Source organism: Gymnoscopelus microlampas, assembly GCF_963454915.1.
Source record: "Gymnoscopelus microlampas genome assembly, chromosome: 21".
NCBI lineage: Eukaryota > Metazoa > Chordata > Actinopteri > Myctophiformes > Myctophidae > Gymnoscopelus > Gymnoscopelus microlampas.
Window position 1 is genome coordinate 12,424,482 of NC_139958.1, and position 23,617 is coordinate 12,448,098.

The window sequence follows — 23,617 nt, forward strand, 5'->3', positions numbered from 1 at the left end:
GCAGCACTTAGCAGGAAGCCTTTGAGTCTGGCAACCCGACAAGAACTCTGTTAAACGTTCTGGATGGTTGGTTTGTTTCATTATAACGTTTGTTGCCTTTCATTTCCAAATGAGAGGTGGTCTTGACGTGTGTTTGCTGCAAAAGGCCAACTGTCATCATTCATCATTCATCATGTTGTGACTTTACAGGTGTGTTATTATGCAGGTCTGTTCTCTTCCTGCACATTTTGTAGTTGTAGATCTTTTTTCTTTCTCTGTCTTGTTTTGTTTTTCATAACGGTGGACTGTGATACTGCCATGACGACTTGTATTTCACCCCAGTGGGATCAGTAAAGTTCTGTCATCTATTGTTCGGGTTGGTTGCATTCAGAGCAATATAAAATGAGTTGGAAGAATCACGCGATCTGATTGGGTGATGGGTGTGCTGTGATAACTATTAACTATGGAAAGGATAGAGCCAAAATGTCTCTAGGGGAACAAAAAGCATTTTCTGCTTTCAACGCAGCTATTTCTCCTCTCAGCGCATTATGTCACGTCAGCAATTCTCTCGCCAATGTTACAAATCTTGAGTCTTGAGAGGAAGCTCGGAATGTAGCTTAAATGGAACCAAATGGACCAGGACTATGACGTCAGCCACTCCATGACATCAGTATACTATGATATCAGCACTGTCTACTCTACATTGTTTGTGTGTATATGTCAGTCTGCCTGCCTGCCTGTGTCTGTCTGTCAGACAGACTGTCTGTCTATATGAACAATCAATTTCCCCCTTGCTTTTACACCTGGGTAATGTCCACATTCTGATTGGATCATTGGATCACTGATTATTTGTGAGCAATGTGCAAATAGACATGCAGGTGAGGAGATGGAAAGTCCATCTAACAAACATGGCAGACACAGTGTCACCATGAGATGATGTTTTCAGAACTGTGTTGTTGAATCAGCTGCCCCTGCAGTCAATCCTTCAGCATTGATGTTAATGTGTGATTGGTGCTGGAAGCTTCAATGGATCTGAGTGGATGGCAAATTTAAGAATGAGATGCAGGGGGAGTTTTGGTAATATGGAGGTCACACACGCGCGCCCACCACCACCGCACAGACCTGTGTTCTGTTCCCATAAAGCACCGGGGCTTCCCAACAGAATGGTTCAGTGTTCATGGCCAGTTCAAGCCAGCAGGGGATTGTGTACTTTCCTTGTCGCTGAACTAGTGATTCCTACAGGTTTGGTCGTGGGGAAGGTAGTATGTGTGGGATATAGCGTGAACTGTGAATCACACATATCAACATGCTGGTGGCTCATGTAATAATATGGGAATCTTGCCAGTACTGTACCTTGCTAAAATAATAATTAGACCTATTTCATCTCGCGGGGGAAATTCAGTTTACAGCTTCACCCAGCTGAGTGCTTTTCACAGGGGAGTGGCGGGGATCACTTAGGGGTTAAGTGTCTTGCTCAGGGATACCCAGGGGATATACACTGAAGTGCAGTGGTGGAAAGGTTGAAAATAGCCGATCTACAAGCTCACAACAACGCGTTGTGAGCTTGTAGATCTGCTACTTTCAAATGATTTTTTATACAGTTTGAAAACTGGAAACGGGACATTTCCGCATATTGAGCACTTTTACTTTTGGTACTTTAATTACATTTTAATGCCAATACTTTTGAACTTTTACTCAAGTCAATTTTGAATACCAAACGTGTATCTTGTATTTTTACATTGTGGTATTGATACTTTTACTTAAGTAAAACATACTTGTACCACCACTGCTAGTCAGACAGAATGTGATGGTGACCAGGATAGATCTGCCTGATTCAGGATTCATCAGGCAAACACTTGGCCATAAACAGACAAAATGGCATGTTGTATTTATTGAACTGTAAATCCCAGTGTTCATTTTGTAAGTGTGTATACAACTGGAACCAAATGGACTCTCTTGGAGTTAAATTGACAGTAAGGATTATACTGTGTAGTTATAAAAGTAATAGGAGGGACTTCAAAACGCTCCTATCGATTTGCATCCCTATACTTGTTCTGCTATTTCAATCAAGAGATCAGATTGGCAATGGGAGCTCATGTGTTTTAGTTGAGATTAACTGGCACTCACGTGCATTAAAAAAAAACAATCTCTGTAATCCTGTGACCAGTTGGAAAGGGTGAGAGGTCAGTGGGTTGATCCTTAAACAAACAGGAGTTGTGTTTGTTTGTTTTCGTTCGTACAGTAAATTTGTATCCTGCATATCGGGAGGAAAACGTATATGTCCAAAACCGTTACTTGTCAGTAAATGGAAAATATAACCTGTGACAGGCATAACCACTCTCACTTTCAATATGGGCACAAAAGGGGGCATGCCCAATATGGGCATATACTGATGACATCAGGGATCTCCATATATGGGCATAAAAGAGACAAGGACTAACAGATACAGACATCTACATATATGGGCATATCATTAAGATCGGCGGTGCAACATAGGTGTGAGGGCCGGCCCGAACCTCTAGTGTTTCCAAAATAGCTAAAATAGCATCTACAAGCTCACGTGTCCCGATGCGATGTGTTGTGAGTTGTTGAAGATCTGCTATTTCTGATACTTTTGCTGACGAAGTAGAGCATTCATTTACAACAACAACAAAAGAAAACATAAAAAGTTGCAATACAGGGATATAAGGTTTCTGCCCCACAGCAACGATATATTTAGTACCTGCTATGAATCTCCTTTTGCAACAGATGCTTGTTTCCTGGTCGCCGCTCTTTCAAGTGTTGTTACAATAATACGTGCAGCGCAGTAGGGTGTACGGGATATATGTCCTCCTGACATAACAAACTCTCCCTCCTACAGGAACCAGGTCAAGGATCATAGGTCATATCGTCGCTGTCGAGCAGAAACCTTGTATCTCCCTATTTTCCACTTTCTATGTTTTTCCATACATTTATGTCCAAGAGTGTCGCGCATAAGTTGCGCAAAAGATAGCAGGTCTACAAGCTCAAAACACGATGTGATGTGCGTTGTGAGCTTTTGTCTGCTATTTTTTGCTGAAAGTGATTAAGTCTGTCTTTGGGTTTGATAAATAATATTGAACCAATGAGCTTGTGAGCTTGTGACTAAATCAGGGGTCTTCAACGTTTTCAGGCCAAGGACCCCCTAGCCGAGAGAGAGAGATGAAGCAGGGTCCCCCGCTACATACTGTATAAAATTGTGTTTTAGATTAAACTTTTTTTGTTTACTTGGTATGCCCTTTTTTTCCCACTACACCTATACCTCTTTGCCAAAAATAGCCGATATACAAGCTCGTGAGCTTGTAGATCTGCTATTTTTGGCTAAAGTTCTCTTCAGAAAAGGGATGCTATAGGGTTCAAGTGGTTAAGGTAAAAAAAATAATCATACCACACAAATATTTGGCAGACCCCCTGTAGTAACTCTGAGCACCCCATAGGGGTCCCGGAACCACAGGTCCCTTTTTCTATATCCTGAAAAGTAACAGTTTTGGACACACAAGGTTTCCACCCGACAGATGATACACTAGACCTGTGGCCACTGGTGCTGTCTAACTCACTAGCTGCAGATAGTTTCTGTTGGCGAGGCCATGTGAGGGAGCTTTAACCCATTAAGACCTGAGGCCCATTCTGCAAATGCCTTCTAAATCAGGATATGGGTGCCAAGGAGGACCCCCAAATGTATGTATTTGCCCGCAGACGCCCCATGTGAAAAGAGTTTGTGCAAAGGACCCAGAAGACAAAATTTGTGTGAAAACAAAATCAAAATTATTCAAAGTTTTCCAAACATTTTTGAAATATTTTCAAAAATAGCGGATGTACAAGCTCGCAGCGTGCCACTGTTCTAAACCACTGTTCTAAATCCTATGAGTTTTCTGAAGAAATTTTATGTGGCTATATAGCTAAAATCTAAAATGACACAGATGCTTTAATGGGTTAACAACAGAGAATCATGTTGGTTTTGAACATGAAGCAGCTGTTAGCCTTTAATGTTAGTGAAGATCGGGGCCGGTACTACTTCCTGTGGTTTATCTACAAAGCATGAGTCATAGAATGATTCATTTGTATGAATCATTCTGAATCATATACAGTACAAACAAGACTTTTCAAATTATATTTGAATTACAGTGACAAGACCATAGAATAAATAGTGGTGGTTCTTCTCAAACTGTTTCATGTAAAGGACGTCCAAATTGATGCCGTAGACCCCCCCCCCCCCCCCCCCCCCCCCGTTTGAAAAGATTTGGTGCCAGGGACTGCCATTACATAAGAGAAGATCTTGTTAGATTACATAATTCTACAACCGTCTTTACTGTAGGTCATTGGTTCTCAAAGTGGGGTCCCCCAGGGCTCCTTGGTGGAGTTCCAGGGGGTCCCTAGCAAAAGTAGTTAATATAGCTCCACAATCATTTTAACCACTTTATCCATTTATGCGTTGGCCACTCAAAAATAGCAGATCTACAAGCTCACAGCGTGTCACTTTGTGCCGCGCTGCAAGCTTCTGCTATTTTTGAAAATTGTAGAAAAAGTTGATTTTTTTTAACATAAATTTTCTCTTCAGGAGGTAACTGGTACAAAGCATTTTCAGATGGGGGTCCACACTCCGTGGCCGAATACTTGGGGGTCCTTCACTTAAAAAAAGTTTGAGAACCACTGCTGTAGGTAGAAAGAGTGAAACCTATGATCTGAATAGTCGTTTTATACATTCTCTCCTTGGCTGGTGGCATTATTTGAAATTAGCCACTTTCAACCTGGCACCCCTATTTTGCCCCATGTCGGAGGCAAAACATTAAAAAAAAATAGTGTCTATGTTTGAAATAGTGCTTAAAATGTAAGCATTATTTAAAAAAATATACCCAACAGTATCCCTGTAGTTCTCTCTGTGGCTTTCTTGATATTTTCCTCACTGTGGTCAATAATGTATTAATGGCCACTCTTCTCTTGCACTTGAGGACTTTGCCTTTCCGGTGAATTTTCCCTTTCAGCGGAACAGGCGTCTCTCCCACGCCCCATCATCTTCTGTCTTACACACAATGATTCATTTGTTCAAAAAGAAGACGTCATCATCTTAGCACATTATCAGTGCTGTAGTGGTAGTTATAGACAAAGATAATACGCTGTATTCCAGTGAATCTCAGTTTTTTATTTTTTATTTCAAGGACCACCACTTTAAAATGCATTAGACCACAGAGCCTCATCTGATTATATCTGAGCCCCATCTGATTATAACTCTATGATTGATTCGGAATATTTGAAACGGTTTCAGTACTGATCTGTTTCAGTACCAGCCACACGTTTTCCTATGACTCTTCTCGCCTCTGCCTAGTGGAAAAGGCAAGAAAACAAACAACCTGCATTTTTCTAGCTCTGCAGCGACACACACACACACACACACACACACACACACACACACACACACACACACACACACACACACACACACACACACACACACACACACGCACACACTACACACTAGTGATGCACAGGTCCACCCACAAGGTGTGGGGGAGAGAAATTGTGCTAAACAATGGCTGGCTGTCCTGCAGATGACACCATTACTGGCTATACATTATATCTGCTCGGGTTGTAAGGCATATCGTACAGAATATGATGATCCATGAGACGGATAAATAAAAGCTGAGTCAGCATTCTTCTGTGCCACAGAGTATAGCCACACTCTACTGGCTCCTTCACATCAGCCCTTATTGGCGTCAGCAGCATTCACCCAGAGCACTATGTGCCACTTGCAGCAAAAAATCAAAACTCCTGGGATGAGTTTGTGTTGAGTTCTCTCCTGCTCTGCCCTGAGGCCATTTGATGTGGTGGTTTAAGGGCTGTGTGGGTCGGGTCGGGTCAGGTTCAAGTGGTTAATTAATGCATATTTGTGCAGGTCGGGCAGGGCTCTCATAACGGATGTTGTGGGTGTGTGTGTGTGTGTGTGTGTGTGTGTGTCAACCCATTAAAACCTGAGGACCTGATTAAAAACACTTCAGTTTTCTGAAGAAAAAAAAATCAGTGGTTCTCAAACTTCAAGGACTCCCAAAGGATGTATGTATTTGGCCGCGGACCCCCATCTCAAAATAACTAGTTCCACGGACCCCCAGAAGCAAAGATTTGAGTTAAAAAAAATATATATATTCAAAGATTTGTCAAATTTTTCATGATTTTTCAAAAATAGCAGATCTACAAGCTCATATATGAGCTTGTAGATCTGTTATTTTTGAATAGCCAAAGTATAAGATAATAGTTAAAGTGGTTAAAATCTAAAATGACACAGATGCTTTCCCGCTTCTAATGGGTCAAAAAGATGAAAATGCTGATCCACACATCACTACTACAAAGACATATATACACTGTTACCCACATGTAACAGCCCTGCCTCTCATTCACAGTGCTGCATGCACTCAGCTCTCCTCGCGCGACTGTTCATCGTCTGTCACAGTTTTGTTTTTGCGGGTGTTAGCTCACTAAACCAGTAGTGGTTCTCAAACTTTTTCGTGCCAAGGACCAAATTGATATGTGGCATGTTACCCCCAGAAGAGAAAATGTGTGATTGCAACGCTTGCTTGTAGATCAGCTATTTTCTGTTAAGATATTTGGTGTAGAGGGAAAAAGGAGGGGACCCAGTAAGTATAGACCCCTGGGGGTCAAAGAAGTATAGGGTTTAAGTGGTCAACTTGGCCTACCAAAATAGTAATTGCTTACACAGGGCACTGTTCCCTTAGTTTACACCATGAGGCCACCTTGAAATCTTTTGGCAGAATTAGCGTATATAAAGTGGCCGCACACACTGGTGGCCAAAGTGGCAATATTTTATTCTGGACGCAGAGTAGCCTAATAAAAAACAACGTTTCAGCTAACTGCCTTCTTCATACCCTGAAGAAGGTAGTTAGCTGCCGAAACGTTGTTTTTTAGCGTGTGAGGCCAATTTATTGTCTCTTGAAGACTATCATTTGGATCCTTCTGCCGTGGACCGGCACCACTACAAAGACATTGGTGTCAGTAGCATTCCTATGCACACAATTAGAGTATAACCACTTCTCCAGACATCACTAGACCACTCACACGCACCATTATCTTAACCTCTTGGGTTCATTTAAAACTAGGTGAATATGGAAATCTCAACACAGGGGAGACGTTGTGTTATATTTAGCCGGCAATGTGGGCTAATGCTTCACAAAAAAAAGTGTCCCATCAATTTAATCTCCTCCCATAATCCCTCCTCTTCTATTCTTTCCACGGTCTCTCCCTTTGTTGTACCTCCGGTCTCTCCCTTTTATTCCACCTTATGCCTGACAGAGCATTTATCTCTCCAGCGCTGGGAGGCTAGAGCTGCCCTGACCTCAGATGCAGTCAGTGTTTGAGCGTAGCGGTCCGGTCCGGGGCTTTCCTTCCTGCTTGGAATTCTCTCCGCTTCCCGACAACCAGGGGTTACTCAGGCAAACCGCGTGCGGTGTGTGTGTGGGTGCTCTGCCTTTGTGTGGGAACGGGGTCATGGAACCATGAGTTCCTAATCTATACGGGGGTCTCTTGGAATCTACAGCCCTCGCTCTGGTGTGGATACAGAGAGGACATGGTCTCGCGCGGATACCCTTTCTAACCTAACCGCAATAATACGCCTGCCGTCCGTCCTGCTTTTTTGGAAAGGGAAGGGTGGACAGACAGACATTGTCTGGGATTTGGATAAACTGTGAGACAAAACCGGACACAATGGTGCCCCTGCAGAAACGGGTAATCTGACTTGTCTGTGTGGAGAAATGCACGTGAGAGAGGAATGTTATGTGCGTGTCGGTGTGTCTGTGTGTGTGTGCATACAGTACAAAGGGTTGGTTACAGTGTATTTGTGGCCCGCGTGCTTTATTTGATATTACGAGACCTTCAGGAATGACTGCTGCCCAGCGTTTAATGAACTAAAATGCTGCAATAAAATGTGCTGACTGTGTTTGGCACCTCGGTGGAACAATGAGCACTCACTAAAGGACAGATACTGCTTAGAGAGAATGCCAAAAACAAAGCAAAACAACCGAGAAGGCTTAAGGAGTGTGTCCACTCCTTAGCGTGTGATTTGTTTAACCACTTATACCTATATAATTAGTTTTGATAAATGAATACAAGCTCCAACGTGCGCCCGATGGGACACATTATGAGCTTATAGAGCTGCTATTCTTTGAGAATTTAGGGGAATTACTGTTATTTTTTTCATTCATTTTAAAAGTCGTTTTGTAAATACCCAGAATAGGATGCCAGGGTGAAAGTGGTTGAATTAGATAAATGATATTGACTAATTGTTTTGTTCCATCTTGCCAAGTTGCTTCCGATGAGAGGGGGGATGAATGACTGGTCATTGAAAGTGAGTAATGACATTAACTGGAATCCCCCCGTTCATCTGAAACCCGTCCATTGTTGTCCTTGATTACTCCAATTAAGAATCATCAGCATTCAAAGGGCGATTCACTCACTACATTTGTAATTATTTTCTATTCAACATAATGTGGCCTAGAGACTGATGGTTCTCAACGCAGGGTCTGGGGACCGCCAGGGGTCCAAAAATGCACACTTACGGATCTTCTCAGTGTTAATTTAACTCTGAGAGTGTACAAATTGAACCAAATGGACCGACTTACGGGTACATTTAGTTCCATTTGGTTCCATGTGTACACTCTCAGAGTTTTAACATTGATAATGTTACAGTGTAGATCAGATTAAATGATTTTACAGTGTAGATTTTACAGTGAGATTATAGGTCCCAGAGATTATTTTATTTCAATCAAATGGGGGTATGTGGCCTAATGCATATCAAACTGGGGGTCCATGAAATTAAAAAGGTTGAGAATCACTGGCCCTAGAAGACTAAGATGAAATAATCGACATAGTGCTAGTTTTGTCGTTGATGATCGTTGTAGGCAGTAGCCACAGTGAAACAATATGCTCATTGTGGAATACAATTGACTTGTTGAGCGACAGTGTTTTCTTGAACTTTCTTTTTCGACAACCACTTCCTGCAGTGTCTCAGTACTGTGGCAGAAATAGGTTGTGTACAGATCGGGTTGGTGGTAATGTGCAGAATAATGCAGGCTTATTATATGCACGTATTGTGCTGGTGCTGACAGTCTTTCTGACTGGCTTAGACAGGACGGACTACTAGAAGAGTTGTTGGAACCGGATCACAAAAAAATGTTAGAAGCGAGGATGGGGGACTGTTGGAGCCACACCAAGGTCGTTTTAAATTTTGTATCATTGCTAATCTATCATAGCTCGCATATCATGGCTACTTTTTTTCTTCCTGTGCAAGTAGTCGACAGTGATGGTTTTGGCTTGGAGGTGATTTGTATGATTAGTGTCTTATGTCACTGTGGATGTTTAAAATGTTTGACGTAATTTGTTTTGGCATACCAGCAATCACCACTAATGGTCACGTATAATGATGGCCTATTTGCGGTGTGGTGATGAGTTTAGCTTAAAACCAACTAAGCAAATAAGAGTTTTTTTTTGCCTTGCATGGTTTCCTCCGCTATCGGTGTGAATGTGTGTGTAAATGGGTGAATGTGAAACACATTGTAAAACGCTTTGGAGAAAAGCGATATATAAATGCAGTCCATTTACCATTTTTGGAGGCTTTCTATATTAGCTACTAGCTTCAATAATGGTGGACAGACAGACAGCCAAGTTCTGGAGATCACACATGTCTTTATTTCCCGGAAGCTACAGTATATATAAAGTATCACACAATGCTTCTTGCCATGATGTGGTGGTACGAGATGGTGAGACATTGTACAGTTACACAGGAAACTGTTGCAGTGGGGGAGCACATGTGACGGCCACGATAAAAGAGATGACCTCAAGCCGTCGTCAGCCATGTGATTTGTACAGATGTCACAGAACAGAGGACGCACAGCTTGAATAGCTCTATGGGTTATTACAACTGTAGACTATTAGTGCCCTTTAAATACATTCTGCAAAAGTAGTTTAGATGTAGTTAGAGATTATTTGCCTTTACCCACTTACGTCTCTGCTTCTGACAAGTGGGGAGATAAATGATTGCTCATTGAAACTAAACAACGCGTTTGTCTGGAAACCCCCACTGATGTCTTTGATCACTCCAATTAACAATCACACTATGTGAATAGCCTGCATTCAAAGGGTGCCTCTCTGCATTCCACATTCTTCTCTATTCATCATAACGTGGCCAAGACTATTATTTGTCTTTACCCACTTAGTTATTATACAGGCTTTACTGATGATTATTTATCAAAAATATTGTGATATTTGATTTTGACCATATTGCCCAACCTTAAATTACTGCCTTCCCATTGGTCCATAAAGAATAGGTGTGCTTCTCGCAAACATAGTTGTACTGTATTGTTTTAGAAATAGTAATAGTAGTACAGGCGTAGGCTACAAGTAATTCATTAGACAAAATATTAAAATGTATTAACAAAAAGGGTTTCCAAAGAAGTACTGCTTGTCAAAAAGGTGTGAACTGCAGACTTTCTAAGAAAATAATTCCAAGGCACTCCATCTTAAGTGAAAAAAGATATAGATTTATTTAGAGCAAGGCAACAACATATGACCAACGCGTATCGACCTAGTAGGTCTTCATCAGGGTCTGTCTAGCATTTTGGCTATTAAAATGTATTGTTAAACTCTTCAACCAGTGTTGTGTCACATGTACACAAGAGTTAAATTATTTGCTGGAGTATTGTTGCATTTTGCAGAAAGTGTAATAGGGAGCGTTGCATATATTCATTTGATATTTCTCTATGCTTTGTTTCATTATTGCAGCAGACGATGCAGCAGATGTTTGATAATATATGTACGGCCAACACTGCTCTCTGACTCGTCTCTGTTTTCATTATGTTCTAATCATCTGTTCTTCTTGTCTTCTCCTCTGCAGGATCAGTTTGACAACCTGGAGAAGCACACACAGTGGGGCATTGAGTTTGTCGAGCGCTACACCAAATTCGTCAAGGAGAGATCAGAGATTGAAGCCAGCTATGCAAAGCAAATTAGGTGAGCAACTTAAAGGCGTGATTCAGAGCGACTGTGAGTTATGGGTTCCGTATCCATCACTGTGTTGTTAACGAGGGGATGTTATTGTTCCTTGGTGAGAGATGGCTGCTGCTTTATCCAGGTGCAAAAAGACTGATGTGGCCTGGAGCATAAATCTAGCCCGGGCTCAGCCTCTGTTATTTTCTATGCCTCGATCTGCCTGCCTCTCTCCCTCTCTCCCACTCTTCTCTCTCTCTCTCTCTCTCTCTCTCTCTCTCTCTCTCTCTCTCTCTCTCTCTCTCTCTCTTTCTCCCTCTCTGCCTCTCTGCCTCTCTCTCTCCATGTCTCACTCTCTTTCTCTCTGTCTCTCTGTCCCTCTCTCCCACCCCTCTCTCTACATCTTTCTCCCGCTCCTCACCCCCCCTCTCTCTCTCCATCTCACTTTCTCTCCCTCTCTCCCTCTCTCCATCTCTCTCTCTCTCTCTCTCTCTCTCTCTCTCTCTCTCTCTCTCTCTCTCTCTCTCTCCCCCCCTCCCCTCTCTGTTTTTGTCACTGGCTTGTGCTTCAGGCGAGAGAGGAAGTCAGGTTAGTGGGGGATGGGGGCGGAGCTTGTGTTTCCATAGCGACTGAGGTATCAGTATTATCATCCTCCGCAGCTGACCCACATTTCTTTCCTCCAACCACAAGTGTTGGCCCCGCCCCCCCTTCACATACTGCACATGCCTGACGCCTCCATTGGTTTTTGGTGAAGAGACGAGGTGTGTGACTGGTCCTTTTGCTATGAGAGACGGGCCAATGGGGTTTGGAGGTCCTTCTCCCACTGCATTTACATCCCAACAACAAGCAGCAAGGAGACCCTTCCAAATACCCAATACCCATCCTAAAACCGTCCTAAAACCAAGTATTGACCCCCTTCAAGGACCCCTGGGGGTCCCCGGACCCGACGTTGGGAAACAGTGGCCTAAGCCGCTCCTCTTTGAAGATGAAGTCTGCTTTACTATTGAGATAATTGGACTGTCAGTGTACATGCATGTGGATCACACATTGTAAACAGACTTGTCTCACACTTTCAAGTGTGATATATTGACCCATTTCTAACAACCATACAGAAATGTATACGCACACATTGAGGCCCCATGAAATCTAGTCAAGGTTTTACTGTTTCTAAATGAATTAGGTCTATTGTACACCATGATTTTACTGGCTTCCTCTTTGAATTTGACCTTCTGCAAAACAAGCAAGCAAGTGTGGGAACAATACATTGAGGTGCACACATACAGTATGGACATATACTGTATACGATGCCTTTGTTCCTGTTCTGTTTGTATTGCTGCAATTTACTCAAACACAGAATATTTTCGGTTCTATTCTTTACATCAGTGGTTCCCAAATGTTTTAGCTCCTGACCCAAAGGAGAATTTTGATGTCTCCCCAAGACCCAAACTATTTTACCTACTTCTACTATGTAAAAAGGGATATTTACTAGTTGTGACCCATAACAATGGGCAACAGTGCTTTAGATTGTATTTAGCTAGTTTGATATTATTCACTCTTGCGCGCGGCTTAATGAGAGATTTTGGAGATGTCAGGATGGCTTTTATTGAACCTGGGACTCAACAGATGGGGCAGCTGTTTAATTCACTTTGCAGACACAAGAGGATCCACTGTCTCTCTCTCTCACGCACACGCACGCACGCACGCACCACACACGCACACACACACACACACGCACACGCACACGCACACACACACACACACACACACACACACACACACACACACACACACACACACACACACACACACACACACACACACCGAAGAGGAAATTAGGTTTTACAGAGATAGGCTGCATGATATCGTCTCTGTCGGGTCACAAAACCTCATATGTCCAACACTGTTACTTTTCAGGATTGAAATGAAGAAGAAAAAACAGCAAAAGTATAGCAGATCCACAAGCTCGAAACGTGTCGCTTCGCGCCGTGTTTCGAGCTTGCTTCTTGTGATGCTGTAGGATGATGAGTGATAATGTTGAGTAGGGCGTTAATTTTACAAAAAAGCAAACATTTAGAATACGGAGATAAGAGGTTTCTGCCCCGACAGCGTCAATATGTTTTGTTGTTTCCATCACAGTATACAGTAATGTACATCTTTGTTGGCTTGCATTCTCGGCCATACTGTACAGTACCTCTCCTGTACTGTACGCCTGTTGTCCACGCTTATATACACTTGAATATCTCATTCAATCGGGTTTACTCTTGTATGAGTGTTCAGGCCAATAGAGACACAGGAGTTGATAATATATATATTCAATATCATTAATTAAAGGAATTAAGCCTTATACTGTACATACTTCGGCAAGTATATTTTGATGCCAATACGTTTGTACTTTTACTCAAGTAAGTTTTAAATACCAGACTTTTACTTGTAACTGAGTATTTCTAGATTGTGGTATTGATACTTTTACTTAAGTAAAAGGTGTCAGTACTTTTTTTTCCACCACTGCTGCACAGTATAGCACACATTTCTCATCAGATCTACATTGTACACACCAGGGATATGCAGAGAAATTAGAGTGGCAGGGGCTGTAATGTCCAAAGGGCACATCAGTCACAAAAGTGTTTTGACAATTATACACAGATTTTGAGGAATGTCTCATTTTAAGTTAACACTAGGTTTATACAGTATGTGGACTGGAAAAAAATAGCCCACATACAATCCAGTACAATTAATAGTTACAAAAAGCGAAATTAGCAGTTGCAGTTATTAAGTCAGTTTTGTCATGTAGTGCAGTAAGCATTTACTGGAGAGGGCACTTTTTGCAGACGGGTAGAAGGGCAGGGGCTTGTGAGCCCCCTTTGATGTCTATGTGTGCACGTGCCTGGTACCGACATACCACACTAGAACTGTGCTATTGCTATTACTATCACCCACAAAACACACACACACACACACACACACACACACACACACACACACACACACACACACACACACACACTAGTGTAATCCACGATTAATCCTCTTCCACTCTACCAGGTTTATGGCCTAGCCTGGTACAGTGCAATGTGAATTACCTCCCTCCCCCAAAATTCCACTGACCTAGTAATCCATAGTACAGTAGAGTACAGTAAAGCAGTGGTTCTCAAATAAGCTCCAATAAGAGTAACTCACTCAATCTACTAGCTTGTATACAGTGGAAACAATACTCCCGCACATTACCGTCTAGAGATGTAAATGTTTTTTTATTTAATTGGGAAAACAACGTTTTCACAAGGTTACGAAGGGCTAACGACGGAAACGTTTTCCCAATTAAATAATGTTTTGCTCCTGAAGACAGTGTGTGGGAGTTTTTCTTCCACTTTGATTTTGATCCATTTGTAACTCTGAGAGGGTCCATTTGACTTGCCCACCAAACTTTTGCTGCTTGGACCTGTATGAGACAGTGGCACACAAATCCCTCTCTAAAATCAGCGATCAAAGCGAGAGAGAGGTTGACTGACAAAGGAAGAGCGTGATATTCTGCCTAGCAACAGGGAAGACAGGGAGGGGTGTTTGGGGAGAGGAGGATGGAGTGCAAACGGAGTGCAAGAACATTACTGTTTTGGAACATGCATTATTCATTTCAGTTGGAATTAACCACGCACCTCTACAACAGAATATATTGTAGACACTCTTTTAGTGTCCATTACTGTCTACCTTAGGGGTTAGTTATTGGAGTTTCATGTAAACGGGTGTGTGACACATAACTATGAGTATCCCTCCACTTAAAATAGATTATTGTAATTTGTTAATGATTTCATCAAACATTTCTCACATTTCAAATGTATCCCAGAACCTGAACAGACCTGTATTTTTAACTACACGAATCCTAGCGTCTAAATTCTGGGGCAAACATTCATTGGAAATAGCCGATCTACAGGCTCACAACCTTTGATCGGCTATATTAGGCGAAAAGTGTAGAGGTACAAAAAGTAGGGGACCTAATATATACCCCTGGAGAATCCTGGTTAATGAAGTATTATCGTCGTTGTGGGACAAACTTTGTATTTCCAAATTTCAACTATTTATGTTTTTTTTTTGTAAATGAATATACCCTATTTCTTCATGCAACAGTGTAACATGCAACAAGTAACAACAATAGCTGATCTACAAGTTCACAGCGTGTGTTAGCTTGTAGATCATGTATTTTTGTTATTTTTTAAAACATTTAAGTGTGTGGGGGTTTTGACAAGAGCTTGTGACTAAATACTAACTACACTGGTTCCATTGGAAAACATGGTTCTTTTCTCCATTTCCTGAAAAGTAGCGGTTTTGGACAAGGTTTCTGCCCCACAGCGTCGATACAGGATTTAAGTGGTTAATGAGAAGCACACAATGGCATCATGCATCAGACGACACATCATTATGCATGACAGCAACACATCTGTGCTTTTGATGTGTCACTATGTGATGTGTCATTATGTCAAATGTGTCATTATGTCACACTGTCTGTGTCCCCCTATACCTGAATGCTCACCTACAGTATCATTGAAAATGAATGACTATAGGCGTGTCAGTCGCTTCCCGTGTGAAAAGGCCTCGAGGCACCTGAACACCAGCTGGAAAGAGAGTAAACCCTTGACTATCCCACAACAAAGTCTTGGGAAAGGCCTCAAGGTGTAATCATTAACCACATTAAAGTGGCAACATGCCATGCATTTTGGGTATGACGTTATCTAGGCCAGTGATTCACAACCCTTTTCATTTTACAACGATCCCCAGTTCATGCATTAATCTAGTCTGCTGTCTTTTCTATCTGCTCAAAAATGTAATAGAGAAAAAAAGAGATTTGTAAAAAAATAAAAAAGCTGATCTACAGGCTCACAATGCGTTGCGATGAGTCACTGCTATTTCAGCTCGTTTTTTTTTTAAATAATTTTGAAAGTGCAAAATAGAACTTGAGTTTTCTGGATAAGAGCGTCTACTAAATGCCTAAAGTTTAAATTGTATGTAGCGCTTTCTAAACCATACTGTACCATAATACTCTGCCTGTCCATCATCCATCCCTTCGTCCTGCTTCGTGACAGCAGTGTCACCACGGCTGGCCTACAATCTCCACTTAACTCGTGCCACAGGCCCAATGCCGCTCATGTCAAAATGCATGGGGACAACATACTGTACGATGGAACTCGTGCTCGTTCCTGATGACTGATTCTGTGTGCTTCTCCCGGGGCAATAACTTACTACTACTGGAAGAGAGGGGGGAGGTCATTCATTAATATGAGAGAGCTTAAAGCACTCTGGCTGACCAATTCTGCAGTGGACCATTTGACATTGGCATGTGTACACATTCACAAGGACAGTAATAATAGGACAACATGCAGTGTGTTTGTAGTACCAGATGAAAAATGTTCGTCGGCTACCTTTTTTCACTGACGAAAACTAAATAAAAACTAAGGCTATGATGACTAAAACTAAGACTAAATATATTGACAATTTCGTCAACAAATAAAAACTAGACTAAAATGCAAGGGAGGGACTAGTGGAGAAGACATCCAGTGGAACTAAAAGGTTGGGCTCAGGTGTTGTGCTCTGAAAATAGCAGATCTACAAGTAGATCGGCTATTTACAGCATGCAACCAAGTGTAAGATCAGCCATTACGACGCCCATCAAGGCACCGCCAAAATACATTTTAGTCGACTAAATCAACTGTAGATTTAGTCGACTAAAACTAGACTAACAGTAAAACATTTCAGATGACTAAAATATGACTAAATCTAAAGACTATGACTAAAACTGAATAGAAATGTGCTGTCAAAATCAACACTAGTTTGTACTACTGTGTTTTACCAGTGACACTGTGACAGAATCAGTGTGTGGCTAGTGATTCTCACCCTTTTCAATTTCAGTTTGATATACGTTAGTTAGGGCACGGACCCCCATTTGATATGATTTTGTTTTTTAATCTCTGGGACCCCAATCTACACTGTAAAATCCTCAGTGTTTATTTAACCCTCTCAGATTTACAGGGTCCCCTGGTGGTCCCCAGACCCGGTGTTGAGAAACAGGAGGCTGGTGTATTATTCCAAACTCATGGATTCTCTTCTCTCCTTACAGAAATCTATCAAAGAAGTATCAACCCAAGAAGAGTTCACGAGAAGAGGAGGAGAGCAAGTGAGTTTATTTTCTTTTTTCCATTTCCGTGGTTTTAGAAGAAAGGGTATTAGCCTCTTTAAAGCGTCAATCCGGCATTTATTTGAATGAATACACAATGTCATTTTAACCAATCTATGTGGTTGAGTAAGTTAATACAATAGTACATCGGCAGTGGTTGGAGGTGATTTCCCTACTCGACAAGTAGCTCATAAGCTCATGAAGCTCATAAGCCCAATATCTCCCCAGGCCAAGCAAGGATTATCTCGTGACTGAGTGGTAAAGGTTTGATTTCCCCACACAGAGATTAAAGAAAAAAGAATCCAATACCTAAACGATAAACACAGAAACAAATCTATTTGAATAAATAAGCAAATGCAGTTCCACCGCCTTTCTCTCCCATTCGTTCAGATCTTTATAATGTTTAGGAATGACTGGCTTCCACTGAATAGGGGGACACATTCTATCACTCCTTCAAGCGTCAAACATTGTCAAACATCTAGACATTTTGGGGGTGGTGGGGCAGCCAGCAGCTGGCTTTGGATTTGATTCCTGGGTGTCACATTTGCAATTACCTCTCTCCATCGGGAGAGGACATAAAACTTATGGATTGCTGCTTTAAAAGAGGCCTGTATAATGGATTATTGATTTACATTTTTCATCTGTGTCAGGTTCGCTTAAGGTGACTCTCCACCAAACACACTACCGATACTTCAGACCACAACAGCCTACAACAGACTACAACAGACTGGCAGTCTGTTGGCAAAAGTTGGCTGACTTTAATGAAGACTCATTTTTAGAGGCAGTGTTGCCATATTTTGTGAGTGAAATAAGCAAACAGGTCTAGGAAAACAAGCCCAAAAGAAGCAACTTAGGCCACATGAGCACCGTAAACCTATATGCATCGGCTATTTGAAAATAACAGATCTACAAGCTCTGCTATTTTCAAAAACTCTTGCAATAAAATGTGGAATATTTTTTAAACATCCTAACAACACGAATGTACAAAACATTTTCATGAAAAGAATTGAGAACCACTGGTTTAAATAATAATTATATTAAAACATTTGGAAATTAAATCCTAAATAAGCAACTACACTTTAGAAACAAGCACAAAAAAACGCAACCCGCAACTACACATTTTTACAAGCAACTGAAAAAGAAGCCCAAAGTCGCTTATAATAAGCCGAAATGCCAACGCTGATTACAGGGGCTAGGGAAGGGGCAACAACCGTTTCTCTACTCGTGCGTTGATTCACGTCACTACCACGGCTATCGACGGCTTCACCGGTCGGGACACGACCGAACCTGCTCGGTGGTTGATCGACGGCAAGTCCTGACCTGGCGGCACAGCGTTATCTACAACAGGTCGTCACCAGGTTGTCGGCAGGAGACGCTTTCCAACGCCTTCCGCGGCCGAGTCACGCCGATATCTGTGTGGTGGAGAGTTGGATTTATACATGTACTGTAACCACCTCACCACCTAATCGTCTCTGATGTCACTTCCTGTGTTTTCCGGCACAGATACACATTCTGTCGAGCGTTCCTGTCGAGCCTTAACGAGCTGAACGACTACGCCGGTCAACACGAGGTCATCTCCGAGAACCTGAACTCTCAAATCATCAGCGTGCTGACCAGCTACCTGCAGGAGCTCAAAACCGAGAGGAAATCGGTAAGACGTCTGTTCTTTTTCTTTTTACCCCTTTTTCCTCCCCGATTTATTGTCACACTGCCAATTATTTCCTCCCTACACACATTTCTGTGTGTTGTCACTGCTGTTGTATCCTACTGGCTCACCTGCCAGTGAGGAGCCCCCGCCGGGAGGACGTAGAGCCTTTGTCCTACTCCTCCCGCCCCAACACATCCTGCTGACAAGTTCCACCCCCAGCCTGTAGGAGTACGTGCGGTGACAAATATCACCCTCCCCGTCTGGCTTCCCTCCCCTGAACAGTCTGTTGCCCCCCATCATCTCTTGTTGTTGTTACTCTACAGAAGCATAATTCAGCCCATCCTGTTCCCCATGATTCTTCAACATAGTGACCGTCTCCAACAAAAACAAACTGACCAGCGTCACACACACTGCTTCTAAAATACTTCCCATAATACCCAGTGGTGGATAAGTACTCATTATGCAGAATGTCCCATTTCAAGTTTTCAAATGTATAAGACTCTTTTGAAAATAGCAGATCTACAAGCTCACAATGCGTTGCATCGCGACGCATTGTGAGCTTGTGGATCGGCTATTTTAAAATGGCCGAAATGTGTATAGGGCTGAAGTGGTTAATGTTTGTTTTGTAATAATAATCAAAATCTAAAAAGCAACTAGTAACTAAAGTGTTCATATAATTGTAGTATAGTAAAAGTACAATATTTGCCTCTGAGATGTAGTGGAGTAGAAGTGAAAGTATTGGAAATTGGAAATACTCCAGTAAAGAACAAATACCTCAAAATTGTACAGGTACAGTACTTAAGTAAATGTACTTAGTTACTTTCCACCACTGGCCATACCCTCTCTCTTTAGACATGAGCGACAGAGCCATCACACCCCCAGCACTGACAAGAGCGAAATAACACTGAGATCACCCCCTCAATCGTCACTTCACAATAATGCCATCTGGACAGAGACATAGAACTTTAGAGGTGATGGGAAAAATGTAGCTTTCGTAGGAGTTTCTTTTTCCACTCTGTCATTGCGGCATTAAGCAATCACCCCCCCCCTGGCCCCCCTGACATGTTGTTGTGTGTTAAGCCTGATTTTTACTTGTGCTGCAGTAAATAGCAGATCTACAAGCTCACAACACAGAAACAAATATATCTCTCTGCGACGTGTCGCAGATTGGTTTGTAGATTGGCTATTTTCACTATTTGTTTTAATTTAGGAAAATATATGGATTTTCTTTTATTTTTTATGTACGATTTTTTCCATAAATTTAGATTAAAAAAAACAACTTTTGAAGTAATAATCAACAAAGTATTGGGAAACAAAACAACAAAAAGGATATTTATTTGCCACCCATAACAATGGATCCTAGTTTTGGACACACTGCAGTATAGTAGTATGACTATAGAACAGGACTGTGTGTAGGATACAAAACACACACTGCTGGGCTAACAGTACGCTGAGAGTGAGCAGCCGTTCCTTCCTTCCGTCTATCCGATCCTTCCTGCGCTGAGGTCATGGCTGAGTAAATATAGATACAACTGGGACAGCCCGAAATGCTGGCCAACAGCAGCAGACCCCTCATGACCGGACCCCATGTGTCCTCCTGGACGCGAATGTCTTATCTTATCGTTGTCTCCCTTCAAAGATTATACTGGGACCACACAGTATTCTTTAAAAGCCTAAAGTCACTCTAAGTCACGTCCTCCCTGGTCAATACGAAAGCATTCCGTAGAGCAGATATTGGACTGTATACTGCCAGCACTTAAAGCTGTGAATAGCAGCATGGCTGATGTCTATTATCTGTTCTGGAAGGGTGAGGGGCAGCTAAAACTCTGCTACTCAGCTGATATACTATATCTAATGTTTGTTATTGCCGTTATGGTTACATGCAGTTTAATAAACAAACCGTAGCAGCTGGTTATTGGACTTGCAAGTCGTCTCCAAGACAACACAGCTTTTATTTACTGTTTTTAATATATTAATATTGGAGAAAAATAATTACTCCTGGAGGGAACTCCATGATGTGAAACAGAGTTCTTCCTTCATATCTTACACATCGTCTCTGTCGGGTGGAAACCTCATACTGTATGTCCAAAGCAGTTACTTTTCAGGATTCAAATTCAAAAATAACAAAAGTAGCAGATCTGCAAGCTCAAAACATGTCGCTTCGCACCGCGTTTCGAGCTTGTAATTCTGCTACCATTGATGCTTTTGTGTGACGCTGCAGTATGATCACGTAGGGTGTTAATTTACGGAAAAACACAAAAAGTTAGAATATGGAGATAAGAGGTTTCTGCCCGACAGCAACGATATACAGGTACATACAGTATTTCCGTCTGCACATACAGTACAGTACAGTACAGTACAGAGTAAAATCCCATCGTTAACCAATTAGACCCTATACTTTGCTGACCGGGGTCTCCCAAGTTGTGACACATTATGAGCTTGCAGAGTATTTTTGCTGAATGTTCGCCCCCCCCCACCCGAACAGTCAGGGACCCTATGGGTATATGTGATTAATCTAACTCAGAGGAGTGTACAACTGTAACCAGATGGACTCATGCACTCACACAGAAACACACACAAACACGAGGACACCTGTTCTCACATAAACACAGTGAAGAGACATGTGAGCATGCAGTGGCCGTGGTGGCGTCACTCTAAACCCCATTTCCTTCGCTTACATCTGATGATGTGAACACACAGGAGGAAGCTCTAGAGCAGACGCTGACTCCAGATCAGATCCTACAGTACAAGCTGTGCTGGTATAGACACACAGGAAGCTCTAGATGCTGACTCCAGATCAGATTCTACAGTACAAGCTGTGCTGGTGTAGATACACAGGAAGCTCTAGACACTGACTGGAGATCAGCTCCTACAGTGTAAGCTCTGCTGGTCTAACGGCAGTAGCAGCTTGTTGAGCACACACATGCACGCACACATGCACGCGACGCGTGCACACACGCACATACGTTACACTACATTACATTACAGTCATTTAGCAGACACTTTTATCCAAAGCGACTTACAATAAGTGCATTCAACATAGGTAGGGAACGAAAACTACTAATCACCAGAGGTACACACACACACACACACACACACACACACACACACACACACACACACACACACACACACACACACACACACACACACACACACACACACACACACACACACACACACACACACACACACACACACACACACACACACACACACAGTGAGAGTGAGGGGATTTCCATCACTTCGCCACTGTCTCTCTGTTTGTTCGGTGAGGACACTACAAACCCCATAACTCTATAAGAGGGTACCCTCTGTCTTGGATGCACTCTCTTGGTTACATTTTGTATCCTACTGGTTGTACTCTCTTGGTTACATTTTGTATCCTACTGGTTGTACTCTCTTGGTTACATTTTGTATCCTACTGGTTGTACTCTCTTGGTTACATTTTGTATCCTACTGGTTGTACCCTCCTGGAGTTAAATGAACACTATAGATATTTGATGTGTATTCCTCTTCCTCCCCCAGGGAGGCAGGGTCTTATACTCCCTCCTGGCATGGTTTCACTTGGCTTGGCTGCGGGGGGGGTTTGTGTCTGGTGTGAAAATGTTTGGTCCGAGTCCCAGAGGGTCCTCAGGCAGGGCGTCCCCCCCCCCCCCTCCCTTCGGCCCCCCTCAGGCTGCAGGATGCCACTTTGACCCCCAGACTGTTGACTCACACAATTTTCAAATGCTTTCGTCACACAGTCTGTGCAACGGAAGCTCTGAAAATGATCTGCGAGTGAAAGCGGACGTCCCACCTCCCCTACGCTTTCGTCTTTGCAGTCGTGTAAATCTGTCCTTCTGTAAAGCAAATTTGTCGAAGCAATGAAGCATAGCTCGCTGCTTATCAATGGGAATTCAAAAATAGGTTTTAAAGATATTTTGAAATGTAATAGTGTTAACGTAAATGACGAACAGATCACAGCTTCCTTTCTCAGCTTTTGGAATGTGTAGTTCAAGACTTTATATACCATCTTGAGATTATCTAATATTTGTCTGGCTACGCAAGATTATAGGTTTCCTCTCACACCAAAAGATATGGATGCTGCTGTACATACATGTACTCCTGCCAGAGTCCTTGACCAAGGCACTGGCATTACAACTGGAGTTGGTCCCCAAGCGCTGCATGTGGCTGTTCACTTCTCCTTAGGATGGCTTCAATAAAGAGGACACATTTCCCCAAGGGAACAATAAAGTCAAATCTAATAATCGCAGCCTGAAGCATTAAAAGCTATAGACTATTAATAATGACACCACCAACATATCGTTGCCATTGGGCAGAAACCATGTACTGTATCTTAATATTTCCACATGTTATGATTTTTCATAAATGTAATGCCCTACTTCATCGTAAGTGACAAGGAAATAGCGGATATACAAACTCACAGTGCGCCACACAATGTGACATGTTGTGAGCTTGTAGATTTAGCAGACGCTCTTAATCCAGAGCGATTTACAGTAAGCAAGGTAATACATCAAATGCATAGAGACAGTGTAGTGCCTCAGTAATCTAGGATTAACCTATAGCATCAGTCTTAACATTATAATATCAATAAATTATATCTACTCCAGCTAATGTACAAACTATACAAACTATAGGATGACAGGTCAACAAATGAACCTGGCATCTGTCTAAATAACATGTTATCTAAATTACATAAGACTGCATGGTCGTCAAGGCTAGGGCAAGTGCTACGGCAAGTGCCACGGGCTAAGAGTGAGTCTGCAGTTCTAAGTGCAACGGGGAGTTTGTTCCTCAGTTTGGGAACCAGAAGGGAGTATTAA

General features: G+C 42.2%; 1 protein-coding gene across 11 annotated transcripts in view; it reads left to right on the plus strand.

The window, feature by feature from the left end:
* The window catches only part of fnbp1b (formin binding protein 1b), a 104,675-nt gene that overhangs the window by 23,613 nt on the left and 57,445 nt on the right, over positions 1-23,617 (plus strand). For 7 of the 11 annotated variants that reach the window (XM_084047793.1, XM_084047789.1, XM_084047797.1 and 4 more), the window contains exons 1-4: positions 9,019-9,213; positions 10,892-11,007; positions 17,087-17,143; positions 18,647-18,794. In XM_084047793.1, coding sequence (XP_083903919.1) covers positions 9,172-9,213; positions 10,892-11,007; positions 17,087-17,143; positions 18,647-18,794 — 363 coding nt within the window. In that variant the 5' untranslated portion in view covers positions 9,019-9,171. Of the gene's footprint in view, positions 1-7,488; positions 7,729-9,018; positions 9,214-10,891; positions 11,008-17,086; positions 17,144-18,646; positions 18,795-23,617 lie in introns of those variants that run through there. The other 4 variants (XM_084047795.1, XM_084047792.1, XM_084047796.1 and 1 more) reach the window with 3 other exon arrangements.